The sequence below is a fragment of the Rhinolophus hipposideros genome (assembly GCF_964194185.1).
Source record: "Rhinolophus hipposideros genome assembly, chromosome: 24".
In the NCBI taxonomy this organism is placed as follows: Eukaryota; Metazoa; Chordata; class Mammalia; order Chiroptera; family Rhinolophidae; genus Rhinolophus; species Rhinolophus hipposideros.
Window position 1 is genome coordinate 19,338,104 of NC_138070.1, and position 16,137 is coordinate 19,354,240.

The following is a 16,137-nucleotide window of genomic DNA, read 5'->3' on the forward strand; positions in this document are numbered from 1 at the left end:
CTTGTGATAAGTCAGGCACAGAAACAGATTATCTTGAAAGAATGATTGCCATGAAATGATTGCAATAAAAAGCTTATTTGGAAATGATTAGAGGTGATTTAAGGTCTTAACATCTTCACAAGTAGAGCTGGAAGGGAGCTTAGTTAGAATGATTTTTTCCAACTCTCTCATCGCACACAGGAGAAACTATTTCAAATTCGGAGAGGTTAAGCGACCTGGCCAAGGTCACACAACACCACCAGAGTTAACTCATACATTGATTCTCCTGTGGGGCCCGGCAGATAGGAATCTTTGTCCTCTCTCCTTGCATAGATTTTTTTAGGTTACTTCCCTAGTCCTGAAAAATAACCCTGCTACTCATGGCTTTGTGTCTCAAATGATTAAATCCAGTTCCTTAACTTGTTTTGTCTCCCGGAGGCTCCCAGCTTTCCGGTTGGTTAAGAAAACTAGCCTGCTTGGTTCCAGCACAGCCAGCCCCACCCCTCTGGGCGGAGGACAACAGCTGACTAAAGCAGTCTCCCTCATGTGACCACTGTAACTCCCGCTTCCACTCCCTGTCCCAGGCCAGGATTGACACTTCAAGGGGCTCCTTCTGTGAGGGGCAACAGGTAGGCACCCCAGCACTGCCTGTGCCCCGCTGGAACAGCTATGAAGATACCAGACAGGCGCAGTCAGACAGACTTGGGCAGAGCTGGTGGCGGGCTCTTTAGGCAGTGGGGAGGAATGTGGCTGACCTCAAGATTTCTCACACTACCCCTATGTGCCCTCCCCTTCCCTTTGTGCCCCCCCCCCCACCAGGAAAGCTGCTCTGCCCTTCCTTCCTTCCTCTGTTCTTTGGCCTTCCTTTCCCCTCAGCTACAGATGGTTTCCCCCTTTTCTCTTTGCTGACTTAGCAGCGTGCTGCCAGGCGTGGAGAGATTAATCAGTGACAGAAAGCTGCCACTTTCGGATCTGTGACCAGCTGTGGTCAGGACAGCCTCTGCAAGGCGAACCCCAGGAGTCTGTCCATCTTCCCACCTGCTGCTCACCCTCCTGCTGCTACCATGGGGCACCTTGGGACCCTCCTCTTCCTGCTGGGGGCCCTGGGGGCTCTCGCTGACATCTGCAGTAAGTAACCATAGCTACCCTGTGCCTCTTTTTTCCTGTGTCCTTAGGAGGGAGCACCATCTTGTCCAAGCCCCTCATTATATAGTTGGGGAAACTGAGGCTCTGGTGTGGGGGGAGGTACAACTTATCTGTCCCGATGGGCTCCCATAGCAGTTTGGGGTTAGCTGGACCTCAGTGTTTAAGCACGTTGTATGACTGACTCCCCGCCAGACATGACTGCCTCCACTAATTCAGTCATTTGTTCACTTATTCATTCGATGCACATTGATTGAGATGTCTCTGTGACAGGTGCAGTGTTAAGCTTTGGGGAAAGAGCAAAGAGCAAGACAGATCCAGTCTCTGCCCTTCTAGAGCTTCCGTTCTAGTGAAGGAGACAGACAAAGGAAGTCAAGGGGCAAATGGGTGCTGTGTTTGGGGGCCGTGGTATGTGTCACAGGAAGCTAAGCAGGCGCAAAGTCCACTGATTCAGGGAGAGAGGATGGGGAAGGATTTCCAAGGACCAGGGGATGACAGGGGAACTGAAATGTGAAGAAGGAAAAGGAAGTGGCAAGAAAAGGGGGAAAAGCTTCCAAGGTAGAGGGAAGTAAGTGTGGAGACCCTGGTGGGGAGATGAGCCCCAGAGGGTAGGATGGGCCATGGTGAGATATTTGCATTATACGAGTATTCTTTGCTCAGGCTCTGTGTCCCAGCGCTGGCTGGCCCCCAGGGGCCTCTCAGGACCTGTCTGTGAGTCTGAGTGCACAGGCTTGGTCTACCTGGGCATAGGGGCCAGGCAGGAAGCAGAAACCAGGAAGGGAAGCCTCTGAACCCCGGGCCCACCCACCTCTTTTCTCCCCTCATATACTCTGTCAACGGCATTATGCTCTGCAATATGCTTTTACCACCAGGGTCTCTTACGATCCTTGGAGAAACTGAGAAGCAGGTTTAGTCATGTCTAGATGATAGATGAAGCAGTCAAGGGTCAAAAGGGGCCAGGTGACCTGCCCAAGGCGCTCCAGCTTTGCAGGGCTTTGCCAGACTCAGTTCTCAGAAGTCCAGGACAAGGTCTCTGGTACCAGGAGCCTTCGGCCTGTGTTCCACAAGTGCAACCAGACCCCGCAGCCCTTGGCTCTTGGTTCTAGTCTAGACAGTTTCCAGGGGAGACCTGGGACTTGGTCCTCAACCTCGCTGGTCGTGAACATTTCAATGATTGGCCCGTAGGCCTGACCCCATGAGAGTCCCCTCCCTGTGGGGCTTGGAGAGCCCTGGACTGGTACAGCTCACTGCTGCTGAGCCACTTAGTCTCTCCCAGCCTCGTTCCCTCGCCTGCAAAGTGAGCTAAGAATGCTCCCTGGCCTCCCTCCTTTGTGTGGTGCCAGGATCCCACACACCAGCTTTACCAGCTTAACGCTGTGAAATTGACAGGCATACTGCACCAATGCTCATGTCAGGTGAACTCCTTTGCCTCGGAATGTCAATGCCAGTCAGGCCTCAGCTGGCAGAGCTGGGCGGCCTTGTGAGCAGGAGGCCCTGGTGGGGAGAGAGCTCACCCAGGGGCACTTTTATTACCCTGTGTGAATCTGCCTGGTTCCTTCCTTCTAAGGAGGCTGTTTACAGATCCTGCTCCTCTTCTTATCACTTCTAACCTCAGAGATGACTCACCTGCTGGCGGTCGGAGCACAGGGTGGGGGCAGGGACTCCCTCACCAGTTTGAAGAAAAGGGAGCGGGGAAAGAGAAGTGCAGAGGGAGAGATATCCAGAGAGATGGGCTGAGCCTTGTAGAGACTGAGACAAACAGAGAGAGAGAGAGAGAGAGAAAGAGAGAGAAAGAGAGAGAGAGAGATTCTGAGAGAGAGAAAGGGCGAGAAAAGCAACTCCTCCTTACCTCCCCCCATCCTATTCCACCTACCCTCCTGCTGTCATAGCAACAGATATCTGTGAAATTGGGGAAAACAGACATCAAACCATCAGAGATGGGGCTTTGTGAGAGGAACCCTGGCCCTCGTGCCAAGAGGCCCAGGAGGCACTCTGCCCAGCAGTTCCTTTGCTCAGTCCCCTGGGAGGGGCAGCCTGTGCAGTATCTTGGGACAGGGCACAGAAGAGACAGCTAGAGCCCTGCAGTGACCTGGAGGCAGTAAATGGGGAAAAGTCCAAAGTCACTGCAAGGCCACCACTCAGCTCAAGTCCCTTCCCTAAGCAAGAAGGTGAACGGAGGTCAGAGGGAGCTGGGAAATAGCCCTGAGGCTTCTGCTTCCTGGATACTCCAGGTATTCCCATATTTTAGCCACGCAGTTTCAGGTGAATCCCAAAGCACACAGATGAATGGTTGAAAATATAATAGCTTTGTCACGATTCACCTCACAATCTCAGGTCCTCTTCTAAACAGAGGTGGCAGGCAAAGGTTATTTTGAGATCTGCGCATAGGAAGTTCACCAGGCAGCCCCAGGTAACCAGTGGGCAGGGGGCAGTACTTTAAAATTGGATGTGTAACATGTTCCATGTGTGGGTGGAAGCTGTTGTAATGAGTAGAGCAAATGTTCGGCAGAGCATCAAAGCGCGCGGGCTTCGCAGGCAGGCCCATTGGTGGTTCCGCAGCCTCCCATAAGATGTGACATGACTTTGAACATCTGTTTCCTCTTTTGTGCAAAGCAATGATGACAGTGCCTACTTGTGTGATAGAGCCGGCATGAGGACCTAGTGAGGTCTGGTGGTGCCCAGGACACACCGTGCGGCTTGGCATTTCGTCTCTCTGTTACTCCTGATAGGCAGAGTTTTTGCCTGGCTCCAGCTTCCTGAGCCCTGGGCCCATGACCCCTCCCTGACCCTCTCTAACTGCTCTTTTGGGATACCTACTTTCCCCCCTTTACCCTCTGCCTTTCATTACAGCCAGATTTTCCCATGAGTAGGGTGTGTAGTGGGTCCTATTCCCAGGAGAAGGCCCTGGTAAGGTAAAAGCAATGGCTCTGGCCCTGCGACCTCACTTGGCCTGTTCTCTTTTCTAAGACATACCAGAGGTGGACAGCACGCTGGTGCAGAAACTGGGCCAGCATCTCTTGCCCTGGATGGATCAGCTCTCCCTGGAGCACCTGAACCCCAGTATCTACGTGGGCCTGCGCCTCTCCAGCCTACAGGCTGGAACCAATGAGGACCTCTACCTGCACAGCCTCAAGCTCAATTACCAGCAGAGCCTCCTGGGGTATTGCCACTCTCTCTCTTCTCCTTTTCCCATGTCTTGCTCCACATCCTAAGAGACAGAAGACCTGTGTTCTGGTTTGTGCCTGTTGCTGCTTGGTTGGGAGACTTTAGGAAAGTTTCATCTTGTCTGGGTCTTTCTCCATCTGCAGAATGGAGTTGGTCTGACTAGAATGGAAATGCCAATACAGGGCCCTTGCGCTACTTCTACACGCCCCCATACCTGAGGCAGACATCACTAATCCATGACCACACTTCCATACTGAGCCCAGAGGCAGCAGCTGTGTGTGCTCCCCTCCCACGCCTGAAGCAGACATCACTAATCCATGCCTGTGCTCTTCCATACTGAGTCCAGAAGCAGCATCTGACTCTGTGTTCCCTTTCTAGGTGATTAAGAGGTGGGGGGCTCTTCTGAGGTCCAGTGTGGGAATTTGAATTAGAGATAAACGATCAGGAGTACCAAAAAGCATCTCTTGCTTGGACTCCCTCTTGAGAAGTGTACGCAGGGCAGGGAGAGGAAAGAAAAGGGAGTGTGCATGGGTGAAGCATGACCAAAATAGTAGGGCAAGCACAGGCCATTTGGATGGGAGAACCCTCAGAGTTTGTCCTTGAGTTTAATTTTTCATCTTTATGAAATATGTGTGGCACACACCTCACAACTTACATAGCTGACTACATCTGCTTTTGGGGAAGTTCTAGCACATTTTCCAACTGCTAGGATTTCTTGCCACTTTGTGATGTTAGTGGGGGTCACCCCTACTAGCCAGTCTTACCTGGGTACTACTTTTTCCTGGAAGTGTTGTTAACTAGCTTTGTCCCTAGGTCTGCCTCCAGCGATGACAACAGCGACATCCAGGCCAAGCCCTCCATGGGCCACCTGGCCCTCTACCTGCTCGCTCTCAGGTCCAACTGCGAGTTTGTTGGCGGCCGCAAGGGGGACAGGCTGGTCTCACAGTTGAAGAGGTTCCTGGAGGATGAGAAGAGGGCAATTGGTAAGAGGAGACTGTCTGCTTGGGGTGGAGAGGGCTCATCAGAACTTTGGGTTTTCTCCCCAGGCTCTTTCCTGCCCTCCATTCTGCCTATCTCACTATCCACCTAGAGGCCCGGGCCTGCCCCAGTAGCCATCCTTGATCAAGCCTTTTCTGCACCCCACATGTACTGCATCAGCAAGTTTTGCTGCTCAGCCACCAAGATTGGCCTAAGTATCCACCTCTGGGACAATCGCACAGCCTTCTTACTACTTATTCCTCAGCCTCTCTCTGCTAACTTTCTTACCTCCTAACTCAACCCAGCACACACAAAGCAAGAGTTTTGAATATAAATCTGATCTTTTAGCACTGCTTAAACCCTGCAGAGGCTGCTCACTGCTGTGTTCACAGCCCTTACGCGTAGCCTGTCTGCCCTTTTCTCCTCTCGAGTTCTGTCCACCCACTGTCTGGCTTACCACACTCACCTGCCCCTTGCTGGGCTCCAGCCACAATGGCATTCTCTTAGCTTGCAAACCAGGGTCTCCATATATTTTCCCTCTATCTGGAAGGTTTCCTTCACTTTCACGTTGTTTCCTGTCCCATCTCCCCAGCATCACTGCCTTGGAGACTCCTGTCCTGATGCCCTAGCTACTCAAAGTCCTCTGTTATATGGCCCCACAGACCTCGGTTCATGTTTCAGTTCTAATCGTACTCTCATGAGTGTGGGTTGTGTTATTGTCGGAGGCCCTGGCTGCACTGTGCCTGGCCTGTTGTCATTGTTTCATTACCTCCAAGCACAGCAACTGACACTTAGTGGAACCTCAGCAAGTATGGGTTGAGGGCAAAAGGATCTCATGACCCAAAGGAGGGTGTTGGAAAATATCAGCCATGGGGATCTATGTGCTAATGGGGCAGGTGGCTGGGAGGGGGCAGAGAGGCCACCCCTCGGGCCTGGCATGACACCCCCGCCCCTCCGTTTTCTGCCTCTCAGGGGACCATCACAAGGGGCACCCCCACACCAGCTACTACCAGTATGGCCTGAGCATCCTGGCCCTGTGTGTCCACCAGAAGCGGGTCCATGACAGCGTGGTAGGCAAACTCCTGTATGCCGTGGAACACGACCACCATCCCCACCAAGGCCACCTCTCTGTGGGTGAGTGAGCCAGGCCTTGCGAGGCCAGGCTGGCACTCCTCCAGCCCCAAGCCCCAACTGAAGGCCCTGCTCAGCTTTCCTTGGGCCCCCTCCTTATCAAGTCCATTAGGAGTGAAATGGTGAGGGCTTGTGTGGAGTGTGGCAGCTGTGAGCCAGCACTGGAGCTGGACTGACATTCTGAAACCCAGCTCCATGGCACATGCTCATTGTAGGATGCCTGGCCAAGTCAGCTGGCCTTTCGGATTCAGCTTCTCCTGTAAAATAACCTTCTAGCAGCACCTTGATAAATGATGCCTTGGAAGTAAAAGGCTTAGCACAGTGCCTGGCATAGAGAAAGTTCTGGATATATAGCTATGATCTTATCATTGTATGAGCTAGGAAGCCCGAGGCCTGGATCCCGGATCTGCTTCCTCACTGGGCGACCTTGGGCCTCCAGTGCCCTTTCTTGTTGTGATTCAAGGTCCCTTCTGGGCTTGGTTCTGTGAGTGAGTGTGTGTGCCTCGCATAGAGTGGGGTAGGATGGAGTAAGGGAGATGGGTAGGTGGCCAGAGAGAAGAGGGCAGCAGGGCCCCTGCCATCAGGGGGCTTGTTCTGCCTCAGGAGCTTGTAGAAAAACCATGTGGACACTTTAAATCACCTTGGGGTGGGGGGAGTCTTTAAACCCAAGCAGCATCCTGGACCTATTAAATCAGACCATCTGGGGGTGAATCCAGGCATCGGTTCATCTAAAACTTGCCTAGTGATTCCAATGTGCCGGCAGATTTTGGAATGAGCGGTGTAGGATAAATTCCTGTTGGGCCTCCCTTCTCCAGTCTCTCTCCCAACCTCTAACCTGTAAACAGTAGACAGGAATAGGGTGACCAACCATCCTGGTTTGCCTGGGACTAGGGGTTTCCCAGGACACTGGACTTACAGTGCCCAAACTAGGGAAGTCCTGAGCAAACTGGGCAGGGTTGGTCCCCCTAGCTAGCGGAAACTTTCTAAAATGCTGATCTGACCATGTTGACCCCTCTTCTTCAACCCTCCTGTGGCCACCCATGGCCCCTAGGCCCTGCCTGGGCTGACCCCAATTGGCTCTGTCCCCTGCAGACACGATGGCCATGGCAGGCTTGGCCTTCACCTGCCTGAAGCGCTCCCACTTCAACCCCGATCAGAGAAACCGGATGACTCTGGCCATCAGGAAAGTGCAAGAAAAGCTCCTGAAGGCCCAGACTCCAGAGGGCCACTTTGGGAATGTCTACAGCACCCCTCTGGCGCTACAGGTGGGTGGTCCTCCCTGGTGGCTGGTGGGGTGGGCTGGTCAGGGACTGGAGGACCTGGTTTCTCCCCGCTGGCTGACCCACCTCCTTCTTCTCTACCTCACTCTGTCACCAGTTGTTAGTGACCTCCCATATGCCTGGCGTGGAGCTGGGCACAGCATGCCTCAAAGCAACGACTGCTCTGTTGGCCAGCCTGCAAGATGAGGCCGTCCAGAATGTTCTCATGATTTCCCAGCTGCTGCCTGTCCTGAACCAAAGGAGCTATGTGGATCTCATCTCCCCAGACTGCCTGGCACCAAGAGGTAGCCAAGCCTTTCAAGGAAGCCTGGCTGTTTTTAACTGCAGTGACTGCAGGGCACTCACTGAGGTCTGCATGGCCTAGTGAGGGATGGTTGTTTGGTCCTGATTTACTGAGTCAACAGGGATTTGTGGGTGTATGTGTGACACACTGACAGCTAAGATGTGGTCACAGCTTCTAGAAGCTCACACTGTGGGGAGGGAGACACCAAATGGAGGGTTCTGGGTGGGCCAGGAATTTCCAGCCCCTTCTGTGATAACCTAGTACAGAAATGTTTGGATAGATGGAGGGAGGGAAGGAGGGAAGGAGGAAGGAAGGGAGGGAGGCAAGGATGGATAGATGGATAGATGGATGGGGAGTGACACATTTTGCTTAGCTCTTATCCATCATAATGAGTCCCAATGAGCAGCTTGAATCAGGGCTTCCTCTGGGAGAGGGACTTGACTTGGTGAGTCAGATTTGCCGGTAGCAAAGAGAGAAGGAAGGCAGAGCAGAGAAGAGGCAGCAAGAAAAAAGGCACAGAGGTGGAAAGACTAGAATTTGGGAGAAAGGTCATGCTAAAGAGTGGGGTTGGAGAGAATGAGCTGGAGTGGCAGGCAGAGAATGAAAAGGAGAGGAGGTCCTCAGCGGGAAAGGGGAGTGACATGAGCAAATGTATATTCTAGAAAGAGCCCTCTTGGATGCCATGTGGCAGGTAAGTGGGAGGCAGGGAAACCAATGAGGGGCTTGACCTGGGCAGCCGGGGATGTGGGGACTGAGGTTACGGGCAGGTTAGGATGGCAGCCAGGTTTTGGCTGTGTAGGCGATGACTGTTGAGTGAGATGGGACCTTAGGGAGGGAGGAGTTCACAATGGTCCACAGTGTCTTTAAGGGAAGAAAGAACTAACACCCAGCCTCCCTGCCCTCACACCAGCTGCCCCTTTTTCTCTCCCTGGCAGTTATGTTGGAACCAGCTGTGGAGACCACTTCACAGAGCCAAGTCCCAGAAGTCATTCATGTCATGTTGAAAGTCCCCAGTGTCTGGCCACCATATACGCACTCCGTCTCCGTCCCTGCCGGGTCCTCTTTGGAAGACGTCCTGAAGAAGGCGCAGGAGCTCGGAGGATTCATGTGAGACATTCACCTCCCAGCCCTCACCCCACCGACTCCACATCTCTGAAATGGGATCATGCCTAAATAAGTCGGGAAGCATGCTCATGTTGCCAATGGGGAATCTGGTCCAGAAAAGACGAGTGCCTTCCACCACGTCACCTGGACCCCAGACTTCTTGTCCAGAAATATATGCCTCCGTTTGAGAGGGCTCCAATTTCTGTCCCCAACTGGATTTCCCAGAGGATGCAGCCAGGAATGGCCCACAGCTGGTGCCTTGGGGTCATCTGGGCTCAGGGAATTTCAGGCCAGAGATATGCAAAGACCCATACCTTGAAAGGACAAACATTCTCCTAGAGCCCAGGTTAACTTACTTCTGTTTTAATGACTTAGATGTGTACTAATGTGTTTACTCTTAAAAGTCCTTTCTGGCTCAAGACAGCTATACATCCTAGACAACTTTGCAAATTAAATGCAAAGAACACTAAAGCCGATACATCCAAATAAGGACTATCTGCCAGGTGTAGGGTGAGCCCGAGGCTCTCAGCAATCCCTTAGAGTGAGCTGCCGTCAAACCTGAGTTGGTAGAGGCAGCTGTGGCTTTGTCGGCTCGTCCCTGGCCCTGAACACTCCATTCACTGCGAAGCCACGGTGCTCTTCCCAGGAGCCTGCAGTGCATACAGTTGGACTGCTGGGGCCAACATAGTCCAGACAGCCACACAGGTGAGACCCTTGGCAGGTCTCAGGCTGGCAGATTACCCAGAACCTGCTGGCATTCATGTTTGGATATTGTCATCAAAATGAAAAAGATAGAACTTAACATTTTTGTGCAGGACTCCAGGACCTCTGAGAAGACATCAGGGGCACCAGTCTGAGAAATAATTAGCTTGTTAGTAGGGGTGGATGCCTGACGGGGTTGAGGGGACAGGCAGGAAGGCCAAGTTCAAGGCACAGGAATGCACAGCAGAGAAAGCTGGGCTGCAGAAAGAGAGCGAGAAAGGGAGAGATGGAGACAGACAGACAGACAGAAAGAGAAGAGAGAAAAACAGAGACAGGCAGACAGACAGGCAGGCAGGCAGGTAGACAGCACTCAGAGAGAAGTGCTGCGAGCATCCATGCGGCCCCACAGAGTTAGGGAATGACTGGGGAAAGGGGGCTGCTCCATGACAACCCCTAAAACAATACTTTCCCTTTGCCTAAATCACCCTGAATGGGTTTCTGTTTCTTCGAACTATAAAAACCCACCTTCTCTAAAACCAAAACCATTGATAAGCCTTTTGGAGAGAGAAGGGACATGACCCATGGAAGTTTAAGAGGACGCTTTTGCTGTGGCATCCAGATGGGTTGGAGAAATGCAAAGTTGGAGTCAAGGAGCTCAGGAAGGGAGGGGTGAGTAAGGAGATTTTGGATGCAAGGGCCAGAAATATAACTCCAGTGCTCTCTGGTAATGAGGAGCGTGGTGTATGTAGAGTCAGATAGTAAACTGAACAGCCACAAGAAGGGAGTGCCATCGAACCACAGAAACTTCCAGAACCAGAGACCCAATGCCACCACCAGGGTCTCTGTCTCTGTCCCCCATATTTCGACTTCTCTCTGCACACTGGTTTCACCCTCTCTCCCTGGACATTTTATGTGTGATGCCTGCAACTTCTGATTCTCACCCCTACAACATCAGCCCTCATAAAGGGCCCAGTTGCTGGGTTGATCACGTAGGTGCCCCTTCCTGCAGGCCATGGTCATGGTCAGCACAGAAGGGATGAAGTCCCCTGAAAGGGCAGTGTCAGTGGGCCTGGAGAGGAGGGGTGGAGGTGAGACCCAGGGTGAGGTGGCTCAGGAAGGGTTTGGCTAGTGCTGGCCCTGAGGATATGTGGGTGAGCTCCACTTCTACCCTTGGGTGGATGGGAGCAAAAGGCACCTTTTCTCCCTCTTCACCTGTCCCTTTGGTAGGTATGGAACACAGGCCACATTGTCTGGCCCTTACCTGACCTCCGTGATGGGGAAAGAAGTCGGGGAACGTGAGTTCTGGCAGCTCATCCGAGCCCCTGACACCCCGCTGCAACAAGGTGAGTCTGGTGGCTGGAACACACCTCTGGATGTGTTCCCTACCCCAGCCCTATCCTAGCAAGGAGGCGTCATCCACGCGCCCCAGCTTTCCCCGGAACGTTCTTGGGCCTCAGCGTAGGATAATCATTGATGCGCAAGGTTGCACAGTTTACTTAACTGAATTCTTAAGAAATTTTATGTACATTACTATGACAATGCTAGGAAATCAGATAGGCAAAAAAGAAGACAATTCAAATCATAATTTGCTACCCAGGAATAACTTCTTTTAACTTTTGATGTATTTTCTTCCAGATAAGTTTTAAACATCTAAGTCTGTTGATTCATAACAAATGAAGCCATGCTTTATAGCAATGCTGGCTGATAGAAATAAAATGGGAGCCACACGTGTAATGCTAAATTTTCTAGTTGATGAAACTAATATTAATAATATATCTTAGTTAACCAGTATATTCTAAATAGTATCACTCCAAGATGTAATCAATTAAAATTATTAATGACATATTTGGCATGCTTTTTTTTGTACTAAGAGTGCAAGTGTTTAGTGGCCAGGTATGACTAATGGATGGCATATTGGGCAGTACAGGTCTATATACTGTTTTGCAACTTATTTTTTTGTTCTAAATATATTATAGGCATCTTTCTATGTTAGTGTATGTAGATCTTCCCCTTTCTTTGTGATGGCCACAGAATATGTTATCTACTAGGAAGCTTTGAGCTGCAAGTAACAGGAAATGCAACGCAAACCAGCGTCCACAATATAACATTGGTTGGCTCCTGTGACGAGTCCAGAGGGAGTGAGGACTTCAGGGCTGATATAACCTGGGCTGTAGGCTGTAGGAAGTACACCAGTACTTCCCCCGATTCCATCCCCCTCTCTTGGTTGGCTTCCTCCTCCAAAGAGGTCTTTCTGTGTCTTCCCAGGGCTGCTCTCTTTTATGATTCAGGAAATTTGTCTGAATACCCAGCAAACTTCTCCTGGAGTCTTGAAGGTGGAATTGGGACACAAGTGTATTCCTGGACCTATTCCTGTTGCTAGGAGATAGCCACATTCTGCGACCACATTGTCTAGAGAGAAGCCAGATCACATGACTGGCTTAGGCCAATCCCACCGCTAGACCACTCCCTGGACTAGGTGCTGCTCTACAGAGCGTGGAGTGGGATGGGTGGGCTGCAGCCTGCTGGACCTTTAGGGTGTCTCCAGTTTTAAATCTTACACCCCAAGCTGTCATGAGCATCCTTGTGCATCAGTCTAGTCACCAGACAGACTCTTAAAGGTCATCTGTCCCTGCTCCTTCTACCTGGAACATCTACTGGGCATTTACCGTGTACTAGGCATTGGGCCTTTTGGAAGGTGGGAACTTTCTGAGGTTGCCCAATAAGAAGCATTGTCTTTCCCTGCCTGGCTTCTGAACAAATTGAGAAATAAAACAAAAGGGTAGCAGATGGAGACCCCTTTATCTATTACTGATAAAGGCTGGATTAGAGGATAGAGCCGAGGGAGAAAGCCCGATGGACTCGCGCATGAGGCAGACGTAAGTGGCTGTGTCCTCTACCTCCCATCCTCTCTGCAGCCCCAGTCCAACAGGAAGCCCACTCCCACGAGAAGAAGGAGGGCCCCCAGTTGGTGATATCTTTATTATCCTCATTTCAGAAATGGGCACACCAGCACTCACAGAGGTTAAATAATTGCCCAAAGTCACACTGCTAATGAGTGACAAAGCTGGGGTTTGACCCCAGGTGTCATGCTGGAAGCTAGGTTGTCTCCAGTGAGCAAAGTGAGCTCCTTCAGACCATTTGTGGTCCAAGTTCTCCCTCCAGACCACAATGAGGACCCTCTTCCTGCCGGCCCCTCGGAGGCTATGAAGACAGTCACCTTCAGGTGCTGTTTTGGTTTCGGGGAAACGTCCCTGGCAGTGGTGATGTTGATTACCGCTTAGGGCGCATGTACTTGCTGGACACTTTCTTGCATAAGTTTGAGGTGGTTGATATTTCTGTTGTCGTCTCTGCTTTACAGATAAGCAAACTGGTACTCAAGGAAGAAAAGTGACCCACTTCAGTGTTCAGGGTCTCTGGTTCCTTTTGACCCTTGTTGGTTATCCATGCTGTCCTCTACTCCTTACCCTCTATTACCTCCCCACTGTAAAATGAGCCTGTGGGCTTCAGGGAGCCTAGGTCACAGCTGAGTTTAGAGTCTCTGCAGTGGCTCTGGATAGTCCCCAGTTTCCCACCACCAAGCTCTGAACGAATCTGACAGACCGTAGCCTCAGGTTGGGGGGTCCAGAAGAGAAGGTCGGGGGCTGGGACACTCTGCTCTGTTAACACCTCCTTCCCCACTCAACCTATTTCTGCAGGTATTGCTGACTACAGACCCCAGGACAGAGAAACCATCGAGCTGAGGCTGGTTATCTGGTAGCTTCCCGGCTCACCCACCCCATCAGCTTCGCACAATCCCTGTACTTCCACCCTCCCTCCAGACATCCTTGTAACAGGCACACGCCTGACCCTGCTGCCACCTCATGTGCGCTTGGAGCAATGTCCCCAGATCACCCCAGCCACCACCCCTGCGAGGCTCCTAAGCCACCACCATCCAGGAGCAGGGAGCCAAGCACCTTCCCCGGGAGGTCTGTCTGCCTGGGTCTGGCCCAGCCTGGCCCCACAGGTGTCCTGTGAAGACCATTCATAGTCTGAAGGGCATGGTGCTTCTCAGACCCCTGGGCACAAGGAGAAGTCCACGGGCTGCTGACGTTGTGAGTACTGCCTGCTCTGGGATTGGGGTCCCGCAAGGAGACCTCTGCAGCCAGGGCTGGGGCCCTGAGCCCAGCTCTCCAGTCCGCTGTTAGAGCGGCAGCCCCGGAGCTCGCTGTGACATAGCAACTGGTGAGGGCTCTGCGGCTCTGCAGGGCTGCTCAAAACCTACCTCCAAAATGATTAAAGTGTTGATTGTGCTCATGCCCCAGCGTCCTGATGCGTCATGCTAGCGAGTAAGTGCAGGGGCTGTGAGCAGAGAAAGGGGAGATACCTCCAGGCGGGGAGCAGGGAGGGTTAGTAAGCGTCTGGGTCCGGGAAACGTCCCTGGCAGTGGTGTTGATTACCGCTTAGGGCTCATGTACTTGCTGGACACTTTCTTGCATAACTTTGAGGTGGTTGATATTTTCATTGTCATCTCTGCTCTACAGATAAGGAAACTGGTACTCAAAGAGGAAAAGTGACCCATTCCTGTGTCAAGCAGGGGACATGGCTTAGGAGAGAGACAGACCTGGCCTGGGGTGGCTTCCTGGCTCCTTCAGTGACTGTTATGATTACAAGGCAGAGCCCAAATTTAGCTGGAGGCCCAGGAACGCAGAGCTTGGTCTCTCACTCCTGGCTTTTCCCCAATGCAGTCAGGGTACTACCCTAAGTGTCAGCAGCCAAGGTGCCAGGACCCTGCTTCTCAGTGGGAGGGCCCTGGCCTCTGGGCTGCCCTCTGCGAACTGGGGTTTAGGCCAGGGAGGAAACCTGCATGCCCTACCCCACCGAGGTTAGGAAGGAAGGCTGCCTTCGAAGGGGTCCTGACAGACAGCATGTAGAGTGATTCTCGAAGCTGCAGATTAAACAGATACTTCTTTCTAGAGCACCAGTTTCAAATATTTAGGGTCTGGGCAGGTAGGAGAAGTAGGTGATTTAGAAAATTCTTTTTTATTTTGAAATAAGCATCAAAGTATCAGAAAGCCCACTGAAAAAGTAGCCTCTGTTTCTAAGGTGAATTGTCTGTGCCCAGAACCCAGAGTGTTTGTTCACTTGTCATTCCTTAATCACAGCCAGGGGCTCTTCCGGGAGGATTCAGGACCTGCCCTGTGTTGCAGAAGGGTAGAGAATCAGAGAGGTCTTGGCTTGCCTCGGGTCACACAGCCTAGAGGTAGCAGAGCCCAGATCCTCATCCCTTGACTCCATCCTTTGCCTCTTGCCACTGCACCACCCTGCCATCTCCTCACCCCTTGAGACAGCAACTGAGAAAGCCACGAGCCCCTCCCATACAGGGGAGGCAGGCTGTGGCAGGTCTCAGGCCAGGTTAGAGAGAGGGTAGATGGTAACTACAGCGGATATCCCTGCTGCGGGCTCTCAAGAGTCCATGAGCTTGGTGTGATCCACCCTCCAGTGAAGAATAGGAAGCTACTGAATATTGCTCAAATCAAAAGATATTTGCTGACAAGACCCGGCCCACCAACTCAGGGGCAACCAAGGGCGGTGGAGAAATGGAAGTTGGGATTCAGGGCTCCGTTGCTTCCACTATCCTCGGGCCTTCTCTGAGTCCTCCCCATCAGTCAGCTTTCTCCGAGTACGAACCCAGCAGTCACTCTGCCACCTTTCAGTTCAAGTCCCTAGCCCTCTCCTATTTTGTTAGCCTGTATCCCAAAGCCTAGGCAGAGGTCTGACTGGCACAGCCAACCAATGGACACTGGGTCAGGCATCAGTCTGACACAATTGATTGGGACCCTGAGAATGGGTGTGGGTGAGAGGACAGTCACGTCTGGTGCAGACCCCCACAGTAAGCGTCTGCTAAACAAAGGTACTCCCTGGGGACTGGGGTCTAGGATTGTGTCTAGCCTGTGTTTCGATCTGAATGACTCCAGGCGAGCCACTTCCCCTCTCAGCCTATTTCCTAAGTCATAGCTCTAGGATGGCACTTTGGCTTACATAGCATGTTCATGCCTATCCGCTCATCATAGATCACAGATGAGGAAACTGAGGCCCCAGCAGTGAAGTGATTTGTCTAGGGACATGCAGCGACAAGAGGAGAGGCCCGTCCCACAGCCTCTATAGCCCAGTTGCTGGAAATGGATTCTTCTCCCCTCCCAGTGCTTCCCATAGTCTCTCCCCAAGTCACCTGTTTCCACAGCAACAGTCTGAGTCCCCAAAGGGCAGCACTCAGATCTGGGGCGTTTGGGAGCCCGTGGGCAAGGGCAGGGTGCCCTGGGCTGCTCTGGGCTTTCAGGTGGACCTCAAAGAGTGAGTGGGAGCCCCCTGCAGCCCTCTATGAAGCTGGATGCC

The 16,137-nt window shown here is 52.2% G+C and overlaps 1 protein-coding gene across 2 annotated transcripts; it reads left to right on the top strand.

Moving 5' to 3' along the window:
* Nucleotides 1–490: 490 nt before the first annotated feature.
* TCN2 (transcobalamin 2) lies at nucleotides 491–14,064 on the top strand. 2 transcript variants are annotated; one of them, XM_081037222.1, is made up of 10 exons: nucleotides 491–608; nucleotides 894–1,107; nucleotides 4,090–4,282; nucleotides 5,101–5,270; nucleotides 6,238–6,399; nucleotides 7,489–7,661; nucleotides 7,774–7,960; nucleotides 8,895–9,066; nucleotides 10,993–11,108; nucleotides 13,461–14,064. In XM_081037222.1, the coding sequence occupies exons 2-10, from the start codon at nucleotides 1,044–1,046 to the stop codon at nucleotides 13,520–13,522; spliced, it is 1,299 nt and encodes a 432-aa protein (XP_080893348.1). In that variant the 5' UTR covers nucleotides 491–608; nucleotides 894–1,043; the 3' UTR covers nucleotides 13,523–14,064. The 2 variants fall into 2 exon arrangements, with proteins under 2 accessions (XP_080893348.1, XP_080893349.1); XM_081037223.1 differs by having other exon boundaries at nucleotides 492–608; nucleotides 897–1,107.
* Nucleotides 14,065–16,137: the final 2,073 nt, after the last annotated feature.

Coding starts and splice junctions, on each gene's coding strand:
- TCN2 (XM_081037222.1), top strand. CDS start 1,044: ATGGGGCACCTTGGGACCCTCCTCTTCCTGCTGGGGGCCCTGGGGGCT. Junction 4,283..5,100: donor TACCAGCAGAGCCTCCTGGG/GTATTGCCACTC, acceptor CTTTGTCCCTAG/GTCTGCCTCCAGCGATGACA. Junction 9,067..10,992: donor CAGGAGCTCGGAGGATTCAT/GTGAGACATTCA, acceptor TCCCTTTGGTAG/GTATGGAACACAGGCCACAT.